This window comes from Manihot esculenta, chromosome 5 (assembly GCF_001659605.2).
Source record: "Manihot esculenta cultivar AM560-2 chromosome 5, M.esculenta_v8, whole genome shotgun sequence".
NCBI classification, from domain to species: Eukaryota; Viridiplantae; Streptophyta; class Magnoliopsida; order Malpighiales; family Euphorbiaceae; genus Manihot; species Manihot esculenta.
This window is the reverse complement of record NC_035165.2, coordinates 5476836-5488396: the sequence shown is the minus strand read 5'-3', so window position 1 is coordinate 5488396 and position 11561 is coordinate 5476836. Positions and strand designations below refer to the sequence as shown.

Genomic DNA, 11561 nt, shown 5'->3' with positions numbered 1-11561 from the left:
TTTTAATTTAAAATTTTATTTTTAAAAAAAAGAGAATTTTTTTAAATAAAATAAATTATGCTAAATGAATGGGATAAAGTTTAGAAATTGTTTTTTGAAATTTTATAAAAATAAATCGATTATGTTTTTTTCAAATATTCCAGATTTTGAGTGTAATAAGAGTTAAAATTTTCAAAATTTTTAATTTCAGTTTAGATTGTGACAAGAGGGCCTCCCACTATAAAAGAAAATTAAAAAAACTAGTAAAAACATGTTTATACTCGCAGAAGAGGTGATAAACTAGATTAAATGAAAAATATATATATATATTTAAGAGTTTCAAGTTAAATTTAAAATCGTTAGAAACACTTTTATCTAATTAAATTAAATAAAATATGTAAAATATTACGAAAGAATTATAAAAACTATGTAGTTCATGATTAATCATTAAAAAATTAAATTTATATCAATATTATATCTGCATTTGTACCAAGAGAAAACATCAATGTAATACTAAATTAAAATATTAATTTTACTATACATTCATAATTATCTAAAATATTTATAATCATTTCAAAATCGAGAGTAAGATAATTTAAAAATCAAATAAAATTAAGAATAGAATAAATTATGTGAATCTCTTTATTTTAAAAAATTAATTGCTTAATTTTATATTTTATTTTTATTTTCTGTTAATTTTTTGAGTATATCAATATATATATATATATATTTTAAAAAATCATTTTTTTAAATTTTATTAGATTAAAAAATATAAATACTTATCTAATGACTTTTCAATTTAATGTAATTATATTTTTGACAACAATTAATATTATTATAATATGATAACTAAACCATTTAGAGATAAAAATTGGTTTTAGCCCCTTAAAATTAATTACATTTATAAATTGCACGTAGAATATAGGCCGTTGCCGAAGCTACCGAGATCGATCTAAAATCGTTAAAAAGGTGTTATTTCCCCCCCCCCCCCCCCTCATTCGACGTTTAACAATGGGATTAGGCGGTCGATCGTGAAATTTTGATTAAATGATCCCGTTGCAGCGTTAACGCGCTCGCCAATGGAAGTTTTCTTTTTGGCCTCTATTATCGCCTCACGTGCCAACTGTGTTTGTACCCTCTTCCCTATCCCTCACGCTCCATCCTCTCCCAACGTAACCCTAACCCTAATTCAAACTCTTTTATTTTATTACATGTTAATTTCGATTTTACACTCTCTATTCTTTTGGACGGTACTGTAATGCGTTGTTCTGGCATATCTATCTTTGCGACTCCAATCTTCTACTTCCACAATGGAGGCGTTGAAGGAGAATTTAGAAGAAATAGAGATTGGGAGCTCCGTCGAGTCATTTCACAAGTTTTTGGATTCGCAGAAGGAGCTTTTTCACAGTCAGATCGATCAACTTCAACGCATCGTCGTCAATCAATGCAAACTCACCGGTGTCAATCCTCTCTCTCAGGAGATGGTGAGTTTGACCCTAATTGCGAATTTTGATGTCGATAATAACTATGGAAAGCCTGAAATTTGCCATCGAGATTAAACTTTTTTAGTTGTTTACAGTCAAAGGGCAAGAGCAAGCAGCATTTTTTTCCGGGACAAAATTGTAGTTGTAATTATATATTATGTGTGTCATAAATTCTATACTATTATGTATAGCCTGCTGGATAATTCTATTATTAGGGTCCGAATTCTGGTGCGTGATGAGTTGATGCAAAGATGTGAAACAACTATTTGAAACTTGAAAGTTGTATTTTATAAGCTGTTGGTAAAATTATCTTGAGGAATGCATTCTTCCCTTAGTTATGATTCTAACTGACATTTTTCTTAAATCGTGTGCAGGCAGCTGGTGCTATGTCAATAAAAATTGGTAAGTTGTGGCGTTTGCATTGTACAGATGATTTTGCATAGTGATTATTAATTCTTTAATCTGTAGTGTTTTTGTTTTATTGCCATCAATTTTGAAGGAATCTTAAACATAAACTCTTTCTTTTCTATGAAAATAAGTAATTTAACCCCTGGCAACAATAAAATACACATATATTGTATGTATATGGACCTTAAGACTTGTTAGGAATAGTATAGCAATTCATGATAACGGAATAATTACTCTCTACTTGATTGTGGGATTTATGTCACACTAATTTAAAATATTTTTTATTCAGTGATGATCACACATTTCAAAGTGTAATTTAAAAAATTAAAAATATAAAGTTATTCCATGAAATAGTTTCCCATATTAAAATTTGAACTGAAGTTAAGTGTTGGCTATCCTATCCCATGAACCAAAATAAGCCTTATTTTCTGCTCTTTTGAATTGAAGTTAATTAGCATTAAGTAGGTGGCTCAGCCACATGTTGGTATCATTAGTCATGAATATTCCAAATCTTCATATGCAATTGGAGTGCTAAAATACAAAATCAAATTGGCTTAGGTTCATTAGTGGCTTAAATTGACTTGAGATCCTATCAAAATGTATGCTTTTTGATGGTTACTTATTTTAGTTGCTAATTGAGGATCGCCTTTTCTTCTGGACAAACTAACTAACTAAGTGAGCTTTAATGACCTCCTTTTCCCATGCCAGTGCGTTTACTTTGTCAATTTGTTTCCGTATACTTGAGCATTATCTTGTAAATTCTGCTGCTTTTGGGTCATTGTCTAATTTGATTATTTATTTGGCAGGAAAAAGGCCTAGAGATTTGCTAAATCCTAAGGCTATAAAGTATATGCAAGCAGTTTTCTCCTTAAAAGATGCAATCAGCAAGAAGGAATCTCGTGAAATAAGTGCTCAATTTGGTGTAACAGTCACACAGGTGTGTTTTCCATTTGCATGTATTTGCAAACATCAATTACCCATTCCTTTTCGTCTATTGCTTCTTCTTTATGGTTAGTCTTCTATGGTATAAAAATACATGCAAGTGTAACAAACTTTTGCCCTTCCTCTATTCATTTTCCCTTTTATTGCGTTGCATGGATTGTATGCATATATATCAAGAACCCTTGTTAAAATTATACCAACTGCTCTGTTATAGTTGATCATTCATCTTCTCCCCACCCTTTCTTTTGTTCCAGTTGGTCCTTTTCTGGACCTTAATTTACTACTGGATGGATGTGTATTTTTTTGCTTACTTTTGGTGTTACTCTAGGTTCGGGATTTCTTTGCTAGCCAACGTTCAAGAGTTAGGAAACTGGTCCGTTTGTCAAGGGAGAAAGTTGCCAGAACAACTGTACGTGAACAACCACAAGATGAGGTTCCAGCAAGTTCTGATCCTATGATGCCTATTAATCTAGCTCCATTAAACTCTGTGCATCCTGATCCTGATCCAGTTCCCTTAAACTTTGCTGGTCCCAATGGGGGTCCTGTAAGCTCTGTTGGTCCTTCCAGTGTTGAAGAATCACCATCTTGCTCAACACAGGATGATATATTACCTGGCTTAAATGACTTAGACAAAAATTTTGTTGAGAATATTTTCATTTTGTTGCGGAAGGAAGAAACATTTTCTGGCCAAGAGAAATTGATGGAATGGATATTGCAAATACAAAATCCCTCAGTACTAAATTGGTACTTGCCAAATCATTTTGCATTTATTTTCATCGTTTTCCCTCTCTTGATCAGTTTACTGTTGTGTCATGTTGCAGGTTTTTAACTAAGGGTGGTGTCATGATTTTGGCTACATGGTTGAGTCAAGCAGCTGCTGAAGAACAAACAAGCATTCTTCTTGTTGCCCTGAAGGCACATACACATTTCCTGTGCCTTGCTTATGGTCTTTCTCATAACTTGCTTAGGATTGAATAATTTGCTGGCGTGCAGGTTCTTTGTCATTTGCCCTTACATAAAGCTCTTCCTGAACACATGTCAGCCATACTGCACAGTGTTAATAGGCTGCGGTTTTACAGGACATCAGGTGTATTTTTGTTCAAATATTATTTTGTTCGACTTTTTTATACTTTCTCTGTCTCTCTCATCTTTATTGTATTAGGACATGCATAAGACAGTTTGGCTTAAATATCACAGTTAATATATAGGTAGGGCTTTCTTGCTATCTGGCATATTCAAGGTTTCTGAAGACCTATTATATGTCTTCATTGTCTACTCTCTCTCTCTCTCTCTCTCTCTCTATCTCTATCAATCTATCTATCTATCTACGTATAAATGTATGTATAGGAAACCTTTTGTAATCTTAATATACTACGATTCAAGGTGGATGGTGTTACCCTTTCATGTATATGTGAGTATGTGACTGATAGAATTTTCATTCAGTTGTAAACGCAATTTTTTTTTCCTTTTTTTTTTATTTTTTTTTATGGTGTACCCGCAATGGTGGAGTTTTGTTTGTATTATCTACAACATGCATCTTCCCCTTCCGTTTTTATTATGTCATCCCCCTTGTGATCATGTTGAATCTCATTATCTGATTTTAAGATCAGACATATCAAACAGGGCAAGGGTTTTGTTATCAAGATGGAGCAAGATATTTGCAAGAAGCCAAGCTATGAAAAAGCCAAGTGGTGTGAAATCTTCTGTTGATGCACAAGAAATGATACTGAAGCAGAGGCAAGTCTATTTCTTATTTCTTTACATTTCAACATATGTCCAATCAATGTCGTTTTTTCATTTTTGCTTTAATTTATGCAGCATTGATGAAATTATGGGCAATGAATTATGGCAGCCTAATGTTGGTAATCCTGTAAGTTCTTCACAATTTGGTAAAATCAAGTTAATATTATATGATGTTCTCTAATATATTTTATTGCTACAGGAAGATGGTGTTACTACTCCTGGAACTTTAGAAAATACCAGGTATATATCTTTTCCTTCTTTAACTGACATTCAACTCATTGAATATTTACTGTTAGTTGAGATACTGAGCCTACATTTGCTGTTCAGGAAAGTGGAGCCTTCACAAACATTAAAGCTGTTGCCATCATCAACAGATGATTCAAGTAAGAAGCATGTCCTAGGTGTATCCTGTATCCTCAATATTTTTAACTTCTATTTACTTATCTTTTTTGTTTTGGATTGTGAAATGCTAGTAATAGTACTTTTTTAGTTCCCCCCCCTCCCCCCTTCCACTTTAACGAACATATTTTTGGAAAAAATAATTCATAAGTCAAGGGATGAAGTCTTTTACTGATGTTACCACTTTGCATTAATCTCCTGGTGCAAGTTTTCTTTCAGTGAGCTTGTATTACATCAGATGAAGAGTTCAAAAGTCCTTTAGTTATTTGTAATATCATGTTATTTATGCTGTATTTAGCTGATGTATACGTAATAGAAAATCAGATGTATTTCTGCTGTTAAGTAAATGCATTCATGGTCTGCTTGAAGTTTGGAGTCATAGATAGAGAACCTTAGCCGTCTAGACTGACATGGTTCTTTCTGGTCATAATAGCTGGTAGTGGCCTCCAATGGTTTACCAGCCCTATTCCATCTGGCGTCTGCTACTCTTGTGCTTGAGAATGATGCCCTCTGGATTTGGTGCATGAAGCCATGAAGAAATTGTTTTCCAATTGCTTGAAATTTAAACGTGTAGAATTGAGAGCTCACATTAAGACAATTTATCTAGGAAGTTGGTAAATCTGATCCTGAACTGATATCTAACGATGCGTATGCTTTGGCCTTCTAATATGTATATGCATGAATGAACTCTACATATAGTCCTTAGCTCTTTCCAGTTACCAGAGAACGTAGAAAAGTGCAACTTGTGGAACAGCCTGGCCAGAAAACAGCTAGCAAAAGTCCCCAGGCTACAAAAGCAGTATCCATCAGTCAAAGTCGCCCAATGTCTACTGATGATATCCAAAAAGCAAAAATGCGTGCTTTATTCATGCAGGGCAAGTATGGAAAAACTGGTTCCTCATCTATTGGAACTAATATTATGAAAACAGAAAGTTCCAGTAAACCCTCAAATACTCAATCCAGTAATTTGTTCCCAGTTTCTAAAGCTCCCCTTCAGCCTAAGACTGTGGAACATGAAAAACCTTTAATAGTTCTCTCAAAAATTTCTGATAAGCGTGAAGGTTCCCTTGATCCAAAGCATAAAATGGATTCAAAGGAGCCTATGGGAGAAGTGTGCAGGAGGATCCAGATACCTTGGAAGACACCATCAGGTACATCTGTTTTGGTTTTTATTTGTTGATTATTTCAAATGTTTGCAAGTAATAATAGTATGGAAATTTATGCAGTAATGTTTTATGGATGATGGAAGATTTTGTTTTTAAAAGGAGGACTGTCTTATAAAGTTAACTGAATTTTAAGCAACAGAAGTATATTTCCTAAGCAATTCCTGCACATGTTGTGAAGACTGTTAGTTTTATGCAACCGCAGATGCTGAGATCTTTCTGATTCATTAATTACCATTTGTCCCTGTGGCCGTCCTTTTTCTTTGTTGCATATGGAGACAATTGGAATAACAATTTAAAGTCTAGTAAAATGTTGGCACATGTTCAATTTCCATCTCTTAAACACGTGCGGACAACCATTTTTTTTGTTCTCTTTCAACAAACTCCTAATCAAGAAATATATGAAATTGATCGCCTGGATCACCCTGTGCAGATACTGGTTGTTTGAAAATTACGGGCCACTTCCCTCATCTTGCTTGTTCAGTAAAATTTTGATTTGTCAACGTTTTCTCTTCCATTAAATTCCATATCTACATTATATTATGCTGGATCTTGTGAACTTTTGAATTTAATATGATAAATGGATTACTATTAATTGAATTGAAGATGCCATTTAACTGGAGTGGAAAAACATTATTATTCAACCTGTGGGGGCTTGGTAAACACATTTCATAATGCTAGTGGCTTTCTGACATTAAATCTGTTATTCAGGAAATGTAATGGTAACCAGCCTTTTTTGGGTTGCTTGTGAATTATGATGGATCAAAATAGAGGGGATTCTATGTCAATGCTGATGATCTAACCGCACAATCAGTCAGTTCACTGAGATAATGGTACCTTAATTATAAGCAAAAATTGAAAAAAAGTTTCACCATCTTTTCAGTTTACAGCTATACTGAAGGTGGAAATGCCAATTGCGCATATTTGATGAAAATGTTCATTTTCTTCGGGTGACCTATGGTTAAGTTTGATTCTTCCTCAAGTATGTTGTCCATTATTGTTGTCAAACGACCTTTTTAACCTCAAACCTGCAAATTTCAGAATTCAGTTGTGATGTTGGGACATTGTGGTTGCTAAGGACCATGAGTGTATGATTGCTTTAATGAAATATGACGGAATTTTAGTTAAAAAAGCTTGCCTTCATTGCTAATTGAATACGCTTCAGTTTGCTGAACTGCTGTAAGAGTTGTTTGTGTCATTAATTTGGAGCATGATTACGTTTCATCCTGTCTGAGACATTAAATTCCGAGGGTAGCTGATTTATTTTATTTTTGGAAAGAGGATTGCTTCAACTGTGTGGGGCCAGAATAGTTGGCATCGATGCGGGGCAGTAAAATTACCAGGCAAAGTAAATATTGCATATAATTTTGTAATTCCATGAAACGATTAATGGTTATGTTTGTATTCAATGTGTAAGAAGCCTTAATTACTGCTGAACTGCGGTGAAATCAAATGGTAGTAAGGCAAGCTTAAGTAGGCGACCATGCAGGATGCATGGATGGTGTCAGCATAATTCACACCTGTTATCATTTTTTTCTTTCCATTTTCGATAATCGCACATCTTAAAACCAATGAATTGCTTTGCACCTTGCATGTGGTTCGTCCCAGGGAATCCCGGCGATTTTATGGTGTAGTCTAAAGTGGTTCACTGATGTTTATTATACAAAATGTTTTCATTTTTGAGGATTTTGCTCTTCCACTGTCGTTTTCCTTGTCATACTGTACGTTCTCTGGTTTTTCACTTCTCAGCGTTTTATTCTCATTTCCATGATGCAGAAATCAAACTCAACAGTCTCTGGAGAGTAGGCACTGGTGAGAATAGCAAAGAAGTCGATGTTCAGAAAAACAGAAATCGTAGGGAGATTGAAACCGTCTACCGGACAGTCCTAGATATACCATCCAATCCTAAGGAACCTTGGGACCTTGAGATGGACTACGATGACACGTTGACCCCAGATATCCCAGTTGAACAGCCTGCTGATGCTGATGCTGATGCTGATGCTGATGCTGCAGAAACACAGGTGTCCCATAATGAAAATATAGTAGAGAACACAGTAGTTGCACCTGCACTCTCCTTGACCCAAAATGAAGGTGGCAGTGCTGCAGAGCCTGACCTTGAGTTGCTTGCCGTATTGCTCAAAAATCCGGAATTGGTTTTTGCATTGACTAATGCCCAAGGTGGTAATCTATCAGCCGAGGAAACTGTGAAGCTGCTTGATATGATAAAGAAGAGTGGGGCTGGCTTAGCGAATAGTTTAAGTGGGTTTGGTGGAGAAGTAAGGGAGAAGTTTGAAGTTTCTCTTCCATCGCCAACTCCCTCGAGCAATCCTGGAACGGTGCGTGACTTAGGTCCATGATGCAAGTTTTGCCACAAATCATTCAACTTTTGTCAACTCCCTTGGGGCAGAGGGATCCGTTCCTCCGTATAATATATTATAGTTTATATAAATATAATAATCCACGCTTTAAATTAAAAGAAGTGGAAGGTAACTCTGTCAATAACAACCGGTTAAATGAAAAAAAACAAGAAAAGAGTCCAAAACTTAAGCCTAACCAGTCTGGGTATTGGGTCTTTCCATGGGAGTGCACTGGTTTTAGTACTTCTGTTGGTCGGGTGGGGGGTTTAGAACAGATTAGAATGAATCCGTGTGGGAAAATGTGCAAGTGTCTTATAAGGGTTTGTGGATGATGAATATTTGATTCTGTTTTCTTTCTGCCACTGGAGGTCCGTAGTAGAAGAACGTGGCTGATTAATCCATTGTCTGGGAGTAGCTGGACAATTTGCCCCCCACTTGTCCTCTTGTCGCCAAACCAAAATTAGTATCCGTAGAACAAATTTTAAAGAATTTTTTTGCTCACTTTGTTGTAATTCCATACTAATATAATTTTTTGTTTCTTAATCCTGTAAAATTTGCAGAGTGGATGGAGACCTGAAGATGCCAAGAACCCCTTTTCACAGCAAGGTTCAAGAAGGAACAGAGTTGCCTATACTGATCCGGTTGTCTCTACTCACAATTCCTCCGTGGATAAGCTTACCGGCTTAGTGCAGCCTCAGAATCAAGCCAGTAGCACTAGAATGCCTCAACAGCAAGCAAGCCTGCAAATGCTACCCCAACAAGTACAAGGGGCAATGCCTCCGTTTTCATGGCCTCAAACAACTTCCAGTACATCTGAGAACCGACAACCTTCTTTGGTTCTCCCATCACATCAATCTTTCCCCTCAAAATCCACGGTCTTACAAACACAGTCCTCAGAAATGGGCTTAGCCACGAAAAATTTACCCTTTAGTAGCCATAGCTTAAATAACTTCTCAGCCACAGCTGGAACTTCGATGCGGATAGAAACAGTGAACAACGTTAAACCAGTTCCATCTGTATCTTTCCCAATGAATGCTCCTGACAGACGACAAGATTCATTTCCAATGCCAATAGCAACACCAACACCAACTCGGCCGCATTCACTCGTGTCCGAGCCAGCGGTTGTCCAGGCATCTACAGGAAACCTTGTTTCGGTACCAGATTCCTGGAGAGCTAGGCAGCGATTAGCTTCCACTTCCGCATCTCAAGTTAACCAAACCAATAACGATGGAATGTTTCGAGGGTCTGTACAGCCTCAAGTGAGGTCAGGTCCTCCTTGGGAGAGAAATGAATACAAGGGTGACGAAGGGTTTGAATCTTGGAGTCCAGAGAATAGTCCTGGTAGGTCACCGGAGTACATGCAAGGAAGAAACCATACGGGATCCGGAAGAATAAATACTGGGTGGAAGTATACTCCTGATAATGGGTCCAGGCAACAGAATCATTCTGGGCGGTGGGATCATTACCGGAACGGAAACAGAAGGTGGCGTTGACACATTGGATTAAATATGTGTTGAGGATGGGATAGAGACATTAGGATTGGGAATGGGGATTTGGAACAAAGAAGACGGTTCCGGCTGTAACTGCATTTGTTGGGATGTGAAAGTCTCTTCCTATTGATTTCGAGTTTTGACGAAAATCATCTAATGCTGGCGAATTTATACCATCCTTAAATTCTCTCTCTATCTCTCTTTCTCTGTAAAGCTTGGATGGCCCTTTGTGTCCATTCAAGATTCAAGAGTGAGGTTTGAGCTAGGTGGGAGATTGCGTGCACAAAAACCCTTACTTTTAATTTATTGATTTCATTAAAAAAAAAACTCTTTAGTTTTTCGAAGAAGTATTTTTTTTTTTTTTTTGTAGAAGTATAAATTTAAACCTTCTTATAAGGAATTCAGTATTATATTGCAATCTTTACCGGAGAAAGCGCAAATCCTTCTAAGCTTCAAATTGAGAGATTTCAAGAGTCAAATTGCAAGAGCAAAATCTGTGAGGATGAATAAATTTAAGAAAATTAAATAAAAGAAATACCAAATGATAACCTTGTTTGCACATTTATTTCATTCAATTTAATAAAAGGGGTAAATTTCATAGTTTTTTTAAGTAAGAAATTAACTATAAATTAGTCTAACTCAGAAATAACAGATTCAGGAGCTTAAAAATTTTAAGCTTGTAGGTGATTGCTCCAAAATTTCAAGCGTGATTCAAGAATTCTCCAATTTCATTGGCCATTTGCTTGTTGTGCAATTAGCAACTAAATCATTGAGCATTGTCAGATCTGGAGGCCTAAAGGCAGAATTTACCAGAATTTGACCATCAGGGAGCCATGTGTCCAACCAGAAATTAATAGAGTGACAATTACCCATTATCCAAATTATTTCTGTCCTAAAATCAGTCCAGATGGAACAGATGCCATGCCGGCTGTTGATTTTCTTGAGTGCATTAGAAATACAAGAGCCATTAAACTTGTATTTAGCACTAGATTGTCAACTCGCTCTTCAACACAAGAGTTATGGGCTATGGCAATTGATTGTAGAGTCAAAGTGCTCAAGTTAAGGAGCACAATATCGTTTCATTTTATTATATTCCCAATTTCCGAAATTAAATACCACTCCCACAGTAATTTTTCAATCCTACTGCAATAATCAATCAATATTTCAATGACATAACATAAAATTTTCAACAAATTTTCAACTAATAGTAATAATAAAAAAAAAAAGAAAAACATACCTCACATAATTAAAACCATAGAATCCAACACAGAGAAGTCCCAATTTTAAAACTGACATATTTATTCAAATCCGGAAATGAAGAAATATTATTGTATTTGAGTTGGTTAATTCTAATCCTTGGTTAACCATTTCAAAAGCTCAATATGTCGTTGACGAGATGCAGAGTTTGGCTATAGGTATTTTGATAGCCTTCCCCTAGAGGTTCCAGTAAGATATATATGCATTTTCTGATCAGGTTTCTTCTTGCAACTGTGTCGGTGATGGTGGATTGCTGTGCTACTCTTTCTAACTGCCTTTGTCTCTTGGTAGCTGAAGGTCTTGCCTTTTGCTTTGCAGTTCTCTTCAGTATTAGCTAAG

At 35.8% G+C, this 11561-nt stretch overlaps 1 protein-coding gene across 1 annotated transcript; it reads left to right on the top strand.

The window, feature by feature from the left end:
• Positions 1–953: 953 nt before the first annotated feature.
• On the top strand, positions 954–10312 carry LOC110614404 (homeobox protein LUMINIDEPENDENS). The gene is made up of 13 exons (XM_021755928.2): positions 954–1463; positions 1838–1865; positions 2678–2808; positions 3142–3557; positions 3635–3728; positions 3807–3900; positions 4424–4550; positions 4632–4683; positions 4756–4796; positions 4884–4966; positions 5672–6106; positions 7895–8454; positions 9036–10312. The coding sequence occupies exons 1-13, from the start codon at positions 1290–1292 to the stop codon at positions 9966–9968; spliced, it is 3168 nt and encodes a 1055-aa protein (XP_021611620.1). The 5' UTR covers positions 954–1289; the 3' UTR covers positions 9969–10312.
• The last annotated feature ends 1249 nt before the right edge of the window (positions 10313–11561 follow it).

Bases quoted from the DNA above. Each gene is read 5' to 3' on its own strand.
- LOC110614404 (XM_021755928.2), top strand. From the start codon at position 1,290: ATGGAGGCGTTGAAGGAGAATTTAGAAGAAATAGAGATTGGGAGCTCC. The intron at 4,967-5,671 runs GTATCCTCAATA...AGCTCTTTCCAG, and splicing joins GCATGTCCTAGGTGTATCCT to TTACCAGAGAACGTAGAAAA. The intron at 8,455-9,035 runs GTGCGTGACTTA...TAAAATTTGCAG, and splicing joins CCTCGAGCAATCCTGGAACG to AGTGGATGGAGACCTGAAGA.